Source organism: Apiospora marii (genome assembly GCF_038362585.1).
Source record: "Apiospora marii strain CBS 49790 chromosome Unknown utg000001l_segment0_segment0, whole genome shotgun sequence".
NCBI classification, from domain to species: domain Eukaryota; kingdom Fungi; phylum Ascomycota; class Sordariomycetes; order Amphisphaeriales; family Apiosporaceae; genus Apiospora; species Apiospora marii.
Window position 1 is genome coordinate 402,685 of NW_027117372.1, and position 16,771 is coordinate 419,455.

At 54.8% G+C, this 16,771-nt stretch overlaps 7 protein-coding genes across 7 annotated transcripts; 6 read left to right on the top strand and 1 right to left on the bottom strand.

Annotated features, from left to right (window-relative positions):
• Window positions 1–268: 268 nt before the first annotated feature.
• On the top strand, window positions 269–2,097 carry PG985_000132 (Flavin-containing monooxygenase FMO; the record flags this gene model as incomplete). The annotated part of the gene is made up of 4 exons (XM_066819901.1): window positions 269–411; window positions 486–1,110; window positions 1,185–1,213; window positions 1,299–2,097. 4 exons carry the CDS (start codon window positions 269–271, stop codon window positions 2,095–2,097), a joined length of 1,596 nt encoding a protein of 531 aa, XP_066690780.1.
• Window positions 2,098–2,384: 287 nt separating this feature from the next.
• Window positions 2,385–3,139, bottom strand: PG985_000133 (uncharacterized protein; the record flags this gene model as incomplete). Its single annotated transcript, XM_066819902.1, has 3 exons — window positions 2,385–2,544; window positions 2,669–2,744; window positions 2,998–3,139. The coding sequence occupies 3 exons, from the start codon at window positions 3,137–3,139 to the stop codon at window positions 2,385–2,387; spliced, it is 378 nt and encodes a 125-aa protein (XP_066690781.1).
• Window positions 3,140–5,331: 2,192 nt separating this feature from the next.
• On the top strand, window positions 5,332–6,891 carry PG985_000134 (uncharacterized protein; the record flags this gene model as incomplete). The annotated part of the gene is made up of 1 exon (XM_066819903.1): window positions 5,332–6,891. The coding sequence occupies one exon, from the start codon at window positions 5,332–5,334 to the stop codon at window positions 6,889–6,891; it is 1,560 nt and encodes a 519-aa protein (XP_066690782.1).
• A 1,940-nt stretch (window positions 6,892–8,831) lies between these two features.
• Window positions 8,832–9,869, top strand: PG985_000135 (uncharacterized protein; the record flags this gene model as incomplete). The annotated part of the gene is made up of 1 exon (XM_066819904.1): window positions 8,832–9,869. The coding sequence occupies one exon, from the start codon at window positions 8,832–8,834 to the stop codon at window positions 9,867–9,869; it is 1,038 nt and encodes a 345-aa protein (XP_066690783.1).
• A 156-nt stretch (window positions 9,870–10,025) lies between these two features.
• Window positions 10,026–10,454, top strand: PG985_000136 (uncharacterized protein; the record flags this gene model as incomplete). Its single annotated transcript, XM_066819905.1, has 1 exon — window positions 10,026–10,454. One exon carries the CDS (start codon window positions 10,026–10,028, stop codon window positions 10,452–10,454), a length of 429 nt encoding a protein of 142 aa, XP_066690784.1.
• Window positions 10,455–11,444: 990 nt separating this feature from the next.
• Window positions 11,445–13,452, top strand: PG985_000137 (uncharacterized protein; the record flags this gene model as incomplete). The annotated part of the gene is made up of 2 exons (XM_066819906.1): window positions 11,445–11,567; window positions 11,794–13,452. 2 exons carry the CDS (start codon window positions 11,445–11,447, stop codon window positions 13,450–13,452), a joined length of 1,782 nt encoding a protein of 593 aa, XP_066690785.1.
• A 1,051-nt stretch (window positions 13,453–14,503) lies between these two features.
• PG985_000138 (uncharacterized protein) lies at window positions 14,504–16,560 on the top strand (the record flags this gene model as incomplete). Its single annotated transcript, XM_066819907.1, has 2 exons — window positions 14,504–14,656; window positions 14,809–16,560. The coding sequence occupies 2 exons, from the start codon at window positions 14,504–14,506 to the stop codon at window positions 16,558–16,560; spliced, it is 1,905 nt and encodes a 634-aa protein (XP_066690786.1).
• Between the last annotated feature and the right edge of the window lie 211 nt (window positions 16,561–16,771).

The following is a 16,771-nucleotide window of genomic DNA, read 5'->3' on the forward strand; positions in this document are numbered from 1 at the left end:
TCCCGCCGCTAAGCGGGCTGGGAGCAACTAATTTTCTCGGCCCATGGCGCCATTTCTTTTGCCAGCTCAGATCAGGGGTCGCCCATCCGCCCGCCCGTCCCCCGCAACGCATGCCTGTGGACACAATAGAGACTAGAAAACAGAGCCGTTCGTTGTTGAACTAGATCGATAGTAGAGCGAGTGTTTTGCTTGGCTTATATTTGAGTTTTAGAGTCTTTTTTTTTTCTCTTGCGTATTTGAGTTGGTATTACAGCGCGAATTGCCCGACATGTCGGCTATGGGCGCCGTCAAGAGAGTCGCCGTGATTGGCGCTGGCCCCGCGGGCGCCATCACCATTGACGCTTTAGCGAAGGAGAAAGCTTTCGACACTATCCGGGTGTTCGAACGCCGCGAGGCGCCCGGAGGCTGCTGGTAACCTCCCCAGCCGATCCGGCTCGATACCTACCTACCTCACCGGTGCACTTCGCTGACCAGTCATGGTTCAGGTTAAGCGACGATGCGCCCCCGCCTGTATTGTCGGGCTTCGAGAGCCTGGCCAGCCGGACGGCCGACGCGCCCTTGGACGAGATCCCGGCGTTTTCTGGCGCCGCTGGGCAGAAGCAGCAGCCAGTGCGGGCGGCGAGGCCGAAACGGCAACGCTGGACCGAGCCGCACATCTACCCGTACCTGGAGACCAACGTCTCGGACGTCGCCATGCAGTTCAGCGGCGAGCCCATCGCGGCCGAGCGTAGTGAGCGCTCCGTGGCGCTGCATGGCGCCGACACGCCGTTTCGGCACTGGGATGTGCTGCGGCGGTACGTTGACGAGCTGGTCCGCCGGCACGAGGAGGGCGCAGGAGTGGGGGTTTCGTACAACACCACGGTGGAGCGGGTCGAGAAGGTCGGTGCCGAGTGGAGGGTCACCCTACGGAGAGAAGAGGAAGGAGATGGCAAGGGAGAGAAGCCGGATGAGTGGTGGGTCGAGTGCTTCGACGCTGTTATTGTCGCAAGCGGGCATTACTCGGTCCCCTACGTCCCCGCCGTCGAGGGGCTCGAGGAGATGCAGGGGGCGCAGCCGGGTAGCGTACTGCATAGCAAGCATTATCGGGGGCGCGATGCTTACCGGGACAAGGTGAACAACCCTCCCTATCAGTATCATCAGCTACCCAAGAATGTGAGAAGCTAACGGTGGGGGTGTGGTAACAGAATGTGGTTGTGGTCGGAGCTTCTGTCTCGTGAGTCTTACAATCGGCTTGGCCTGACATACGCCTCATCTAGCATGCTCGAGTGGCTAATTAACCGACGAGATGCGATGAACAGTGCAGCCGACATCGCCTTCGACTTGGCGGAAGTGGCAGCGTCGACGCATGCCGTCATCATCGGCCACACCATGAACCGCTACTTCGGCGACGGCGCTTTCCAGCACCCGCGCATCCACCAATGCCCATCGATCAAGCGAGTCACCATATCGGAGTCGACGAGGGAAACTTCAACCGCGAAAGCGCAGGTGGAATTGATCGACGGCACCGTGATCCCCGACATCGACAACATCATCTTCGGCACGGGCTTCAGCTGGACGCTCCCCTTCTTCGCCACCCCATCCAGTCCCACCTCGGGAGCAGAGGCTGGCATGGTGCCGACGGTGCGCAACAACCGCGTCCCGGACCTCTGGCAGCACGTCGTCTGGCGCCACGACCCGACCCTGCTATTCGTGGGCGCCGTGGGCGCGGGCCTGACGTTCAAGATCTTCGAGTGGCAAGCGGTGCTGGCCGCGCGGCTGCTGGCCGACCGCCTGGGCGAGCCGCTGCCCTCGGGCGAGGCGATGGCACGGTGGGAGGCGGAGCGCGTCGCGGCCCGCGGCGACGGGGCCGGGTTCACGCTCGTGCACCCGGACTTCGAGGAGTACTTCGAGACGCTGCGCGCGCTGGCGGGAGAGGGGGCGCCGGGGCGGGGGAGGCGGCTGCCGCCGTTCGATCGGGCTTGGATCGCGGCGTTCGCGGAGGGGCACGAGTTGCGGAAGCGGATGTGGGAGAGGATGAATGCGGAGGCGGCGGCGAGGCTGGAGAAGGAGAGGAGCGGGGAGGGTTTGGTTAAGCATGCGGAGAATGCTCGATTGTGAGGGCATGACTTGTAGAGAGCACTTTGCAGATGGGCTGGGTCAGCTGAAGCGGGCTGTGTTTGGCATTCACGTGCGGTTCCGTCAAGAGTTTGGAGAGAGGAGGCATGCGAGCATAGACACCACACCATTAGAAGAGAAAGACGGATGACACAGAGATAGATAGATAGAGGGCGAAAACCCTCCCATTCAATGCAGTAGCACGATACGCCAGACCGGGCCCCCCATCCATGCATCATGCAAGTTCCTCAGCTTTACGTTCTACCATTCCCCATCCCAACATCATCTTCTCAAGCCATAAACGCCTTCAGCGTCTCCGGGTTCATGATGCCGTCCTCGGTCATGCGGCCCTTCTCAACGACCTTGCCCTTGACCAGCTCGAAGCGCGCCAGCGTCGGGACGTTATTCACGTTCCACTTGGTGCGGAACACGTTGGTGCGCTCCCTCCATCTGTGGTGGCGAAGGTCAGCACCAGGATCGGCTCTCTCAATTCCAGTATGGTCAATGATGAGGTGATGAGAGGAAGAAAGGTGAAGGGGGAACCATGGTATGTGTAAGTAGGGGAGGTACGTACTCGGGTCTCTGTCCGACCTCGACGAAGCCTACGGTAGGCGCGTCGTCGGCGGAGAAGGCGGCCTCAATGTGCGGCACTGCACATAGATTAAGCATTGGTCAGTTAAATTCCCAAGTATAAGCCATAAAGACGTAATACATATCCAGACGTCTCTCGTTGGGCGATTGGTAGCCATGGGAGACGCATGGATTGATTTCCTCAGTCGTCATGAGAAAGAGCGTTTGACGCAAGACACCTCGACGGAGATAATTACAGACCGTCGCCCCCAATCACATGCACACAAGCAGCTTCACATCTGAGCTACGTGATGCTTTCGCACTGAGACTTACATGAAGCCCGGACGTCGGGGCACCACGACTGGCCCGTGGCGGGGTCCTTGGACGCGATGAAGAGCAGGAACACCGGTTTCGGGTAGGAGATGCTCAGAGCCTCTGGCGACTCGGGCAGATCGAACTTTTGGACAATAGGCATCTTGGTTCCTGTTTCGTACTTGGCGCTTACGATGTTTGAGGTAATGTTGCTGTTGCTGGATGGGTCTCGGTGGTATGTTGCTGGGAGAGATACTTGTGCCTGGATACACCGCCGCCGCGGCCGGAGCGAAGGAAAAAAGTGGACTAAAGAGCGGAACGGAAAAGAAGTTTCTCGTGATTTTCTGCCTCCACACCACTTGGAACTTGGTAAAACGAACGATGATGGCAACTTCATTTCCTCCCGACCAGAGACCTGGGAGAGGGCAGTCGGTATTTAAGTTTCTACCTACGTGCAGCACACGAGGGAACGAGTGCCGCTCAATCCATGGTTCGTGAGTAACACCCGATTGCTTCTTTCCCTCTTTTAACCAAGACAACATGACAGGACACCGTCACCCTTTCCCCCTCGATAGAGTAGATTTAATGTAGATGCGATTGGCCTTCTTGATCTCCTATTGGCCCAAGCGATGGCACCTTCTAAATCCAGTAACACTTGGCACTTGGGGATGCCCTTTTGGGAGTGCGCATCGGGAGTGGGGATTGATTGGCAATTGGGGGATCTTGGCCAGATTGCTGGCGGCATGTGGCCATGTGGTCCCCTAAAAAGCCCCTAGCAGCGAGGCAACCTAGGGGTCCCCCCCTGCCAGGCCCCCTGTTTTCGGGGGCGCTTCGCGACCGCAATTGGAAGGAAAATAAAAAACTCGACAGGGCTTGTGACCAACCAACTGCAAGGCGATTGCCGCATTTGTTGATAGGTGGCTTTTCGCATCGTCTAATTATCTAAGTAAGCATTTCTCGGCGCATTAGTAAACATGGACATGGATGCACTTGATCGTTTTCTCTCTGGGTGCGCATTTGCCGCAAGCGACAAGCAAGAAGCTGCCACCAATAAGTCCGCGAGTCTGGTTGCGCCTACAGCGCTATGGTGCACAAGTTGTCAAAAGTGCCACGATTTGATCATCGCCCACCACACTTGCTTACACCGCCGAGACAGAACGATTGCCTTTCGCATTTTACAAGCCCCGATAGCTCTCGGGGGTCAAGTTTCAATCAACAACGCAATTGGCGACTCTGGTGAATTTTCCTCATTCTCTTTTTCCTCCGTTTTCCGCGATCTATCACGTGAAACAGAATGTTTTGATCAGAACTTGTGGTCTGCGGTGCTACTTGGCGCACCCAGAACGGTGCTTCTTTGGCTGTGACACACCCGATATGTAAGTCAGCGGAAGCTGTGAAGTCCAATCTCACCTATGATACCCCTTGAATGGTCTACGAAAACTCGCCACGTGACCTTGGATGACCGACATCATCGCCGGACAGATCCTGAAAACGGGAGCTCCACTCTCGGATGAAACTGACTACAGCCGTAGTTCATGCCGACGTCAATAGCGGGTCGCTTTCTGGTCTCGGCGCGGTGCTCGGGGAGATAGACTAGCGAGTTGATGGCCACCGTATAGCAACCGAAGAGACCCCTATTTTCTCTTCATCATTACTCTATACAGCCTTCGTTATTGTGTGGGCAGCTCAATGATGGTGTTCGTGTTACATCGGACTTGCATGGAGTCTTTCCAACCAACTGTGTTATCAAACACCAATAACTGATTGATGCATACAAGACGTGACTGCAACCGTGGGATTAGATGAACCATTCAATCGGTACTATGCGTACTAATTTCACCCTTCTGCAAAATATATTTGCCGCCAGGCTTGCAATTATCTGTCACATCGGATTCCGACCATGTGGCCAACACCTTTTAGGATTGCTAGTAACACTTAGCCCAGTGCGTCAAAATATCACTCCAAGCCCTCGACCGACAAGGTCGGATCCAACGAAACTATTTCATAAGGTGGTTATTTTTAGATAATTCCATGCTGACGCTCCTAGACAGACAAAGATGGCTTCACCAGGACAATGCACAAAGGGGCTTGTTGCATGAAAGATGGCACAAAGCACACTTACGATCTAATACAAGGGAAACTTGTTCTTTTGATTACGTGCATAGTAACAAATGATACTAGTATATATGGTGCTTAGTTTCATGCCGTCTCTCTGTATGTCCAGTGTATGAGACATACCTCGCCGCATTGAACTATTGATCACTCTCATATTAACCAATGATGGCTGCGTTGGAGACTACGACGGTGCTAGCTAACCAAAATGGTCTGGCCTTGCTGCCGATTGAGATACTCGACATGATTTTCGACAACACCGACACGCCAAAAGCGACCCGGCTGTTAGTGGCGTTGACCTGCAAGCCGCTATTCCAATTCCTAGGCTCTCGGAAGTTCATCAAGACCCTGTCCCGTGAAGATACGCATGAACTCCTGGTAAAGGTGGAACGGGATCTCACCCACCGGTTCCTCTGCTTTAGGTGCACGCGCCTCCACCCACTACGTCCTTGGACGACCAATGGCTGGAGGCACCAGTACTATCCGTGCGGCCCGGAAGTCACCGAGTACTGGAACACCTTCAAGCTCCTCCGGCCCCCGCAAGCCATGCCCGAGATTCCGGTCGCCATGGCCGAGGCGTGGTACGGCGATCCCGCCGATTGGGGGACCTACTTCGACAATCCCAAGGCCAGGCTGATCCAGTGGCACCTCCAGAAGATACAGTCCCACTCGCTCTGCTGGAGACCGCGCATCAATGGGCCCGAGATCCACTTCCACGAGGCACGCCAGGTTCTGAAGCGCCATAACCTTGGGCAGCCTCGCGGCCTGCCCCTGAGCGTGTTGCAGCGTCGTTTCCATTTCCAAAAGCGCCTAGATCTGCGGGGTTTGGATGACCTGGACTTCACGGACCACTTTGACGAGGCTGTCGCCGAGAAGCTCACGCAGGACTTCCACGAGAGCCGTGCATCGCAATCACAGCAAGGGGAGGCGGGCGCAGAGGAAGACGATGGACTCGGTGACCCTGGCGCCTGCGGTGGGACGCTGTGGACGTTCACTCACGAATACGACGCCAGGGTGTCGGAAGGGATACTCCAGCCGGAAGGGGAGCTCCTCATACGGCGGCGACACCGCATCACCGGGCCCGTGATAAGTGCGGATCCCGATACGTGGCAGCTCCAGTCCCAGGACTTTGCCCGGCTCTTGTACAGCCTGGAGCTGCCGGTCTGCAGGCACCTCTTCTGCCGCTCGCCGCCGCTTTTGAACGAGCGCCTCTTCGAGCCAGTCGATCTCGAACTTGCCCGCCGCGGCGAGAGTCTCGCATTCGCCGCCCGCTACCTGAAGAGCGTTCGCCGCTTCCGGGGCCCCACGGCCGGGAACGGCGTCGGCAGGCTTCCCGGCTCCGTCGCCCGCGCCGTCCTCGTCGGCGACGCCCGGACGAGCCGGGTCCACGACGCCGACAGCATCGCGCACCCCGACATGTCCACGTCCTGCGTGCAGTGCAACACCGACCTGACGCTCGCCCTGTCCACGAGCGTGGCCGGGTCCCGCTGGGCGCTCGAGCTCGTGACGTACCACAACCTGGGCGACTGCGCGCGGCCCGACGGCAAGGAGGGGTGGGGCGCCCTCAACGCGTGCACATGGACCGCGACGACCGGTACGGCAAGGACGACCGCGAGACCTGGTGGGCCCTCGACATGCCCGATTGCGTCCGGGCCCGGTGGTACGAGGACACCTACGACGGCGCCGACGAGGGCGGGCGCTGGAAGGAGACGGGGGGCGAGCAGGACCCGGGCGACCGGAGCGATGCGCGCATACACAAGCCGTGGCAGCGGTTCTGGAACAATAACTGGTCCCATGGCTTAGGCGTGGGCTGCGTTCCTTTTAATGAGGGATACTTGAACGTCGAGGCGGGAGTGGAAGAGACTGAGCTGGATGAGGAATCGGTTTGAGTAGGACGGCGAGCTTGGCCGCGGTGTCGTAGAGAACATATAGGTGAGGATGCGAAATAGCGACAGGAAATTGTAAGGTGAAAGGAAATAAGAGAACAACAACAGGGCAAACTGTGGCTTATCGTGACCAGAGCAACGATACCCGGACATGCTTCTAGTTACACTGCTTGTACCGTGCTGGAATTGTAGATTGATGAAAACAAGTAAGTTGAAGAGCCAAATAATTACTGAAATGGACCTTTCTTTTCATTGCGTCACGTCATGATTTCCTTGCGGCCAAACTGGGGTCGTGATAGGTAGCCAGGGGCCGGCCCCTTCCAGGTGCCCGGGATCTGACGGCAGTGTCAGGCATGACTCAATGAACCCCTAGGCTGATTGGAACAAGCCTCGAGGCCCAGTACATAATCTCCCAAAGGCTGCTATCGTGGGAACAAAACTAAGCCAACAATACGCTGGACCCTTCGTAGTGAAAGAAAGGATCGGGCGCTCCGGATACCGCTTACAGACAGCTACCACCCAACTTCAAGATACACGATGAATGCGGGACTACAAACGCCAAATCGTCATCAAGCCAACAACGGAGGCGAACAGTGTCGGTGACTGGACTTCTTGTGTCCATAACATTTCCCACGTCTTGTTGCAGACGATTGCCACCTGTATTTAGATGTAGTTTGTTTGCATCAGGTATCGATTACTCACACTGATCATATTGCAAGTAAAACGAGTGAGCTTCCGACGATTGACAATCTTCGTGGCCCATGTTTGAAACAGTGTGGCAAAGTCTAGACACTAATGCCAATGGTCGGCTCACCTGTCATATTCTACACGGTATAAATGCAACTCCTGGACCAAGCATTTGCAACATCAATGGGGTAGCAGCGAACTGCAAGAAGACTACATAAACCCTAAAGTGGAGTATACATAGTGTGACTACTCCGGTTTGGTCATGGTAGTAATGCTATATAAATCGTTGTCGCCGAAAATTCCCCTTATCGTACCGTATCATACCGCAGGCAGAGGATGGCGACGGTTTCTGTACTCATCAGTCGTACTGGAAACCGTTATCATGAATCTCATTGAATTCAAGGTGCTGCAAGGTGTGATTGACGAATGGTCTGTGTGTGTGGTTGGGGAGGGAGGTGCACATACCTCCCCGGCAACCTCGCCAAGTGGGTTGACCCTCCGTTGACGATACAAAAAAAGATATCCGCCAACACTGGGCAAAAGTAGACTTCCCAAGCTCTTTACGCGTCCCAATCTTTTTCGAGCTCCAGATGGATAACCTGCTTTCTGGTTCTACGGAACCTTGACTGTCACACAAAGTTTAACTTTACCAGCACTGTGTTCTCTCATCGTATCCTTCGACGTTCGCTTTTCTCCTTCTCATATTCAATGATCTCACGCGCTCATCATCGCCACCACCATCAGAACTTTCATCGCTTTTTGTGAACGCTCACACCCTTGCTTTTTTCATTGGCGCTGTCCCAGTTCTTTCGGTTCACCACAACCTCTGCCGTCATCGGATCCTTCACCTCTCGCGCTATTTGCTTTCATCAGCCAGGAATAAGACTGATATCGTCTCTGCTTTCGCGACAGAGCGCCACTGCTACTAAGACGCCGTTTTTTCTTTCGCCATTGCTACCATTGCTGTCGCGAGTAACACTTATCAATCTCGCTTCTGATTGTAAGTACAGCGCCTGCTGTTGATCACACAGCACAACAGTTCGAATGATTATGAGCACTAGGAGAGCGACAAATACTGTCCCATCTGCTAACCAATCTCTCCCTGCTCTTCTCAACCATGTGCTTTTCACGGACGTGGCGCTGACATGTACGAAGCAAGCCTCCTTAACCATGTTTCGTCTTCTAGCTTTCCCGAAGGAGGTCATCCTCGAGGTTGGACACCACCTCGACATTAAGGATCTGCGCAATCTCGCTCTCAGTTGCCAAAATCTGCACAAACTCATCACCTACAGTGGCTTCGTGCACGAGGAAGAGGCTGCAGAGGAACGCGAGTTTGACAATGCTCGAATCATACTCCAGGAAAATGATGCGAGCGTCATTGATTTCACCCACTCCGAGATATCCAGTTGGCCTGAGTCCAGATCTGCGAAGTTCTCGAATGGCCCTGATCGGAACAAGGAGTACTTTGATTTCATCGACAGGTGCGTCCGCCGATGGGGCGCCGGCATGCTTTACTGTGCCATTTCCACTGTCGATGCCACGTGGAATAGAAACTTGGTCGCACAACTGCCTGTCATTCATCGTCGCGGTAGTCTAATCAACAGAGCTATGGCATCATGCTCTGACATCGACACCATAGACCTGATAATCCGCGGCTACACACGGCATTATCCAGAGGGCATCCTTGGACTCAAGGACACGAAAGTGCGCCGACGATTCCGCGGATACAGCTTCACCAACGATCCTGTTCCCCTTTTCCGAGCCTGCTCCGAGGGCCGGAAGGACATCGTCAACCTCATATACAAGCACTGTGGGGAAATACCGTTCAACCTGGTCACGGACAGCAGCAACCAAACGGTCCACACCAACGCAACAGGCATCCCGGCTTGGATCCGTTTGAAGAGGCCAGATCTCATGGACGCATGGGAGCGTGGATTCCATGCCCGAGACCGGTTCAACCGTCCCACCATCCACGAAGACGTCTGCATACTGCTGCTCCAGAACGAGCTCGGCTTCTCCTCCCGCCCCGGTGGCATCCCGATGAGCCACCTGGCCGAAGCCGCGGTACAGAAGAAGGTCCGCCTGGTTCGAGAGATGATTGCCTACTTCAAGTCCCGCCTGACGCAAAGGAAGTTCGAGCGCGCCCTGACTCTGGCGTTTCACGCGGCGTCACGCGGCTGGACGACCCGCGAGCCGAGATCTCCCTAGCGAACCGGAGGATGGGGCGGCATTACCTGGCCGGCCACGCCCGACGGCCACAGAGAGGTCGTCAACGCCCTCTTCGATGCGACCTCAAGACCGTCCAAAGCCCAGATTCAACAGGACCCTCGCCGACGCGACGACCGAGGTCATCTGGCTCGGGCCATGCGGTGCGCACCAAGCAACGCAGTCAAGCTCCTGAAGATGCAGCTGAGCCTCAACATGGTCGACTATCGCGACATGGGAGCCGCGCTGATCGAGGCCATCCACTTTGGCGGCAATGGCGACACCCTCCGCCTGAAGTTCTTCAAGTGGATCTTCCCCGACCGCCTCGAGCTCGCCTGCGACCCCGAGGAGCTGAAGGCCGGTCGCGAGCGATATGAACGAGAGGTGTATGGCCTCAAGAAGCGACTGACGAGGGAGCTGCGGGCTTGCTTCAACACCAACTCCTTTAACACTGGGCTGTACCTCGTGGAGTGTCTGGGCCGCGAGGCCGTCGGCCAGTGGTTGGTGGAGGATATGGAGCGGGCTCAGAGGGAGCAGCTGGCCAACGCCAGTCAGGTCTTTGCTAGCATCCTTAGGCTTGCTATGTAGGCAGAGGGTGTGCACCCCTTTCGGGGAGGAGGGTTCAGAGAAGTTTGGTTTCGGTCTTGGATGCTTTCTTTTGCTTATGAATGGTCACAGCAGCGTCTTGGATACTGACTATCGAGATATGAACAGTACTATTAAACACTTTTTCGCTCCTGTCACAACTCTGGATACATCTAGTGCTACGTGTTTGAGTCAATTCCTGAACTCCTGACTAGTCTTGCTATTTTTGTTGTCTTCCAGTTGGAAAATGCTTCATGTACAAAGGTTTCTACCTATAAAACTCGTTCAGTGGTGGCTCACCCTGTAGCACGTCTCAAATCATCCTGGAATGGCGCCGAGACTCGAACAAATTTTATTCAACCACCATAATCAACTTTTTGGTGTTTAGAATAAGGTTGATCGGAAGATTTGCAGTTGTTTCAAAAAAGGAATCCCTACTTCGGTTTGGGGGCGACCCCGTCACGGCTTGACTGCATCGGAGAAACCCTCCCCGAGAGAGCGCATCGTATACTACCGGAGAATGTATAGACATGCTTATTTATTGTGGAAGAGTACTTCTTTTTCTTTCGGGCCCTAACAAATTCTATTGGCATCTCGGAAATGTGCAGGGTAAGGGCTGATTGCTGGTTCATCTAAGTGCACTCAGTGGGCTTGAACATCGCTAATGGCTGTCTGATAGTACTATAGGCCCCTCGGTTACAGAGCATGGAATCGGTTAGCTAGTGATAAGACAACACCACCACCGCCTGGGCCTTTCTATTCAATGCGTGCACTTATTCCTCGTCTCTGATTGGTTGCCCCGAAAATTCCACCTTGACAACACAAACACAGGTCTACGGAAGCTTTTCCTTATTGCCCGCGACGGGACTGGGAACACTCCCTTGTTTATCAGTGCTTGACAAGGCCACGCTCGGATGCTCGCATTGCTTGTGTCGCATGGGGCTTGTCAACACCAAGACAGACGTCAAGCATAGCTTCACATAGCAAATGACCATGGAGGAGCTCATTAATTGCTTCAGTCGATTACAGCTGGAACCTTTCCAGTTGAAGGACGACCATAACGCCGGTCATGGCCTTGCTACAGGCCCTAGCACTTCCCACACATCCGCAGTCACTGTAAGTTCAACCTACTCATTGATTTCATACTTACACCAGCAACACCAATCCATACCCGTTTCAGAATACGCGAATGCATTTCATATTTTTTTCCGAGCTTCTTTATCACAGATGTTTTCTTTTTCCGACCCTCTTCCTGATCTCTTTTATCATTTCAACCTTGATATGAGCACGATGAGCCGCGAGCTGTCAACAACCGACTTACTAATTTACACAAACTTCGCAGAACCCAAGAAAGAAATGGCGCCTCGACACAATTCCCATTGAGATTATCCGGGACATTGCAGAGTACCTCACCATGCGAGATCTCAACAACTTGAAGATGACTTGCAAGGGGATTCATGCCAGCATTGTTGGGCCGTTCTACTATGAGAGGCAGGTCGCATGGGAGTACATGTTCGACCTCATGCGAGAGTGGATCGTCGTGCGCCAGGATGTGATGACAGACTTCATCACCTTCACCCCGGAGGAGGTCGCAGCTTGGCCAGAGTCTCGAGCCGAGAAATATGCCTACGATTTCGAAGGCGCGAAGGAACTCTTCTGCTTCCTTGATCGCTGCGTTGATGTATGGGGAGCCGGCATCCTGTACTTCACCTACTCCGTCTTCGACACCTTCTGGGACAAGGATTTGGTTAAGCAGTTGCCGCGCTACCACCGTGAAGGTAGCCTGATCAATCGGGCTATCAGTTCCTGTCGCGATCCCGTGATCATGGAGCAAGTCATGAACGCCTACTCTATGTACTACAAGGACTCTCTCGACGGCCTGAAGCAGCCCCCGGTGCGAAGAAGGTTTATTGGCCACGTCCAGAATAACGACGCTCCGCCCGTCTTCTGGGCCTGCTCCGAGAACAGAGTCGATGTACTGGAGCTCCTCAACAGACCGGACGGTCACAATAATCTGCGCCACTGGGTACGGATGGACATCGGCCGGGTCAGCGACGAGTGGAACAGTTGGCCATACGAGGAAGGCATTTTCGAGGAATGGCACCAGAGCCCAACCACTCTCATCGACGCCTGGGAGAGCGCATTCCACCCGCGCGACGCCATGGGCCGCCGTAAGCCTGCCAACCGCAGCATCAACGAGGACGCCTGCGTATGGTTGATCAACCACAAGCTAGGCTATAACTCTCGCCCTGCTAGAATTCCCCTACAACACCTTGCCGAGGCGGCGGTCCTGAAGAAGGAGCGCGTGGTGGACGCCCTCCTCCGCCACTTCCGGGCCACACTCGCCCCGAAGAAATACCAGCGGGCCGTCTCCCTCGCTCTCCTGTCAGCCGCCCGAGGCTGGGTCGGTCCCAGCCCGCCACGATCGCGACCGCGACCTCAGGCGAACAGCAGCAACAGCGCCGACATCTGCCCCGACGGCCACCGGACCGTCATCGACATGCTGTACGAGGCCTGCACATGGTGGGGCACGCTCAAGCAGGAGAGCAGAGATGGCAAAGGCATCCTTGCACAGGCCGTCAAGTATGCCCCACGCAACGCGAACTACCTCCTAGAGAAGCAAATGGAGCTCCGCCTCACCGACTGGCGTGACGTACGTGCTGCTCTTATGGAGGCCGTGGAGCACGGTGGTAGTGAGGATACGCATCGTCTTCAGTTCTTCAAGACGGTCTTTCTCCACAACGAGGAACTGGCGTGTGACGATGAGAAGCTCTACGAGGATGGCGAAGCCGGTTATCGCCGTGAGGTGGATGGCCTGCGGCGCGAGATTATCGACCATATGCAGAACAACTGTCGCCGCACTGGCTGTTTTGATATAGCAATGTGTTTTGCCGGATGGGTTGGTCGGGAGTGGTTCGACGACTGGTTCATACAGACAGTGGAAGCCGCGGAGGTGTCGGATGACGAGTCAGTGGCCCCTAGCCAGTTCGATGCTATGTAAGCTCCTGATGATGAAGAGTAACAACTTGTTGATAGATACTGTTGCTCACAAAACGGCTGTCTGCGCACAGAGAAATATGGTGTGAGGATATCTCAGGCGCATGGGCTTGAAGGAATGAGGGGAGTATCTCTGTACGAGTGTGTAGTACTAGGGCGCCGATATGGATGGCTATGGATTGCACAAAGGTATACGGTACTGTTGCGGTTTGGTACACTAGATACTTGAGACGATGAAATGAGAGGCTGCTGAGATCATGACAGCTTTTCCTCTTAGGCCCGTTCGACCTTCTTTACTTCTTCATAGTCGGAAATGACACAATGCGAAACCTCACCTAGTTCATTTTTCTTTTTGTGATATTCTTTGCCACATAAGCTACGACCTTCGTTTGGCAGTATACGATGATCACTATAGATACTTATCTTTTGAATTGGAAATTCTACCAGATACACTGGTCTAGAGATATGAAGTATGTGCAGGCTTTGGTTGAAACGCGTCTATTAAGTGGTAGTCAGATTAAGCATCGGCAACAGATTCTAGGTAGCACATTTCATGCCCCTCTGTTGTCGAAAAGGATAAGATGATAAGATAGCACTAAGCACCGGCAGAGCTTCAGAAGTCCTTTACCCTTCCAGAAGGATGTTGATACGCTGACCAAGGTACTCAACTCAATCATTTTTCCTTCCGGGCCCAGGTCAGAATGACCTTCAATTTCGCGGGGCACCAGCATTTTTCATATCCCGTCGCTCCCATCATTACTTCAACAACACGTTTTGACAACCACACTCGAGAAGTCATCTTTCTCTTGCTCAGTTCACAACGAGCTTTAGTTCCCAACTAAGGACTCTCTTGGCCAGACATTTTCACCTCCAGTCACGCTCCTTGATAAATTCTGTCACCTCTCGCACAACCTTTTCCTCATCCCACCTGACATCCCGTTTCCATCCTCTTCTCGCACCTTTTTGCTTCTGGTTTCTCGATCATCTTCACTACTACCCTCGTGTCTCGCATCAATTCACATTGAAAGCTCACAGCCTCCACTGTGAACACCGTCATGGATGATCTTATTGCTAACTTCGGCCCGCCGCCGGAGGGGGGGCAGCGCGACATCAGCGATCCTTACGCCACATTGTACCTACTTGAGCACAACATCACGCATCGCCGAATCGAGCCTTCTAGCTTCGAGCTTTTCCCGGAACAGGTGACCGTAAGTACAGCATTCCACATCAGCTCAAGCGGCCGTCGAATCGCCCGCGTAAGCTGACATACGCCGGTGCCTTGTGTCACTATGTCCCTGCCTTTGTCTCTTCGCTCTCACCCGCAGTCACTAGAGCCCCCACTAACATGAGAACATTACAGACACAGGCAGATGTGGCTGGATTGGATACTCTACCCACAGAAATCCTCATCAAGATCGCCAACCAGTTGAACCTACGGGACTTGACCAGTCTCCTCAAATGCTGCAAGCATACACAGAGAGCCCTCCGCGGTCAATATTACATCGAGAGACAAGTCAAGGACGAACGTGACTTCGACTACAAGCGCTTTATTCTCGGCGTGCATCCGATGATGGGCTATCATATCATAAATTTCACGCTCACCGAAGTTGCCCAATGGCCGAAGTCCCGGGCCGCCAAGTACGCCAGTCAAGACGCTCGCTCTCAACGAATCTTCGACGATCTGGACGAGAACGTTGCCAGATGGGGCGCTGGTATTCTCTACTTCACCTTCTCCAGCGTGGACTTCGTATGGGACAAGGCCCTGGTGCGACAACTCCCCAGGTCCCACAGAGACGGCAGTCTCGTCAACCGAGCTATTAGCTCATGCTACGATATGAAGGTCTTTATTGAGATTATTAGGACCTACAGTCGCGTTTACCTGGTGTCCTTGATGGGTCACAAGCCAAAGGCCATCAGAAGACGGTACACCGGAGGCTATAGCCTCGCGAACGACTTGCCGCCCGTTCTATGGGCCTGCTGCGAGAACCGGGCTGATATTCTCGATATTCTGACCCTGAAGCGAGAGGAAATTGACATGGAGATCTGGCGGCCAATGGACGTCAACATGGTCATTGACGACCATAACACCTCGAGCGATATATTAATGCGCTTCGACCAATGGCACCATAGAACGTCGCACCTCTTGGACGCCTGGGAGTGCGCCTTCCACCCCATCTACAGCGAGGGTCGCCGAAAGCACTCTGCGGTGAACGAGGACGTATGCATCTGGTTGCTTGATCGCAACCTGGGGTTCTCTACGCGTCGGGGTGGTCTTCCCATCCAGCATCTGGCCGAGGCTGCGGTCCTCAAGAAGACACGAGTCGTCGAGGCCCTCCTTAAGCACTTTAAGGCGAGCCTGACGGTCAAGAAGTACCAGAGAGCAATCGTCTTGGCCCTCCACGCTGCCGCCAGAGGCTGGGCCGGCCCTCACGAGCCGAAGCCGCACCGAAGACACCAGCAACGACTCATCGCTGCTCAGATGATCCCCGACGGCCACGAAGTCGTCATCGAGATCCTCCTGCAGGCTGGTGATGCGAAGGCACTCCTTAAACAGAACCCGGGAAGGAAGGTGGACGAGGGCCTGCTCGCTCGTGCCGTCCGCACGGCCCCGCAGAACGCCTTGTACCTGCTGAAGAAGCAGATGCAACTTAAGGCGACGGACCAGCGAGACGTCCGCGCCGCCCTCTTTGCAGCCCTCACCCTCGGTGGGAATGGCGACACGAAGCGGTTCGAATTCTTCCGCACCGTATTCCCCCACCACTTCGACCTCGCCTGCGATGCCGAGCAGCTCGGCTGGGGCGGCTACCGCTGCCGCTGGGAGATCATTGACCTCATGAACGACCTCATCGCTAAGATGCGGGATTGCTTTGAGACGCGCTGTTTCACGACGGCGCTCTACGTCGTCGGCTGGCTCGGCCGTGACCGCGTGGGCTTGTGGATGGTCGAGGCGATGGAGGAGATGGAGGCACGGCAGGTGGCTAGACGACAGCGACGAGCGGCGGCTGCGCTTGCTGTGGGGGATATGCCTACTACGACCATCAAGTCCACTGTGCCTTATCAAGGCACCAGGGAGATCGCGTCTACCTCTGCTACCTCTACTACTACGTTGTAGCAAGTTGCTGCTGAGCTTCGCGTTTCGAGGAATGCGAAAGGGGACGAGATTTGTACGATTATGGGCTACTTCGGATGGATTGTTATGAACAAGCTGTGGGCAACGCTCATTGCTGGGGCCTGCTACACTCAATGCTTCAGATCGGAAGAAACTACTGGGAACGTGCTAGCCTCTATCAGGAGCCACACCAGATCAACTATTAGTATGTAGG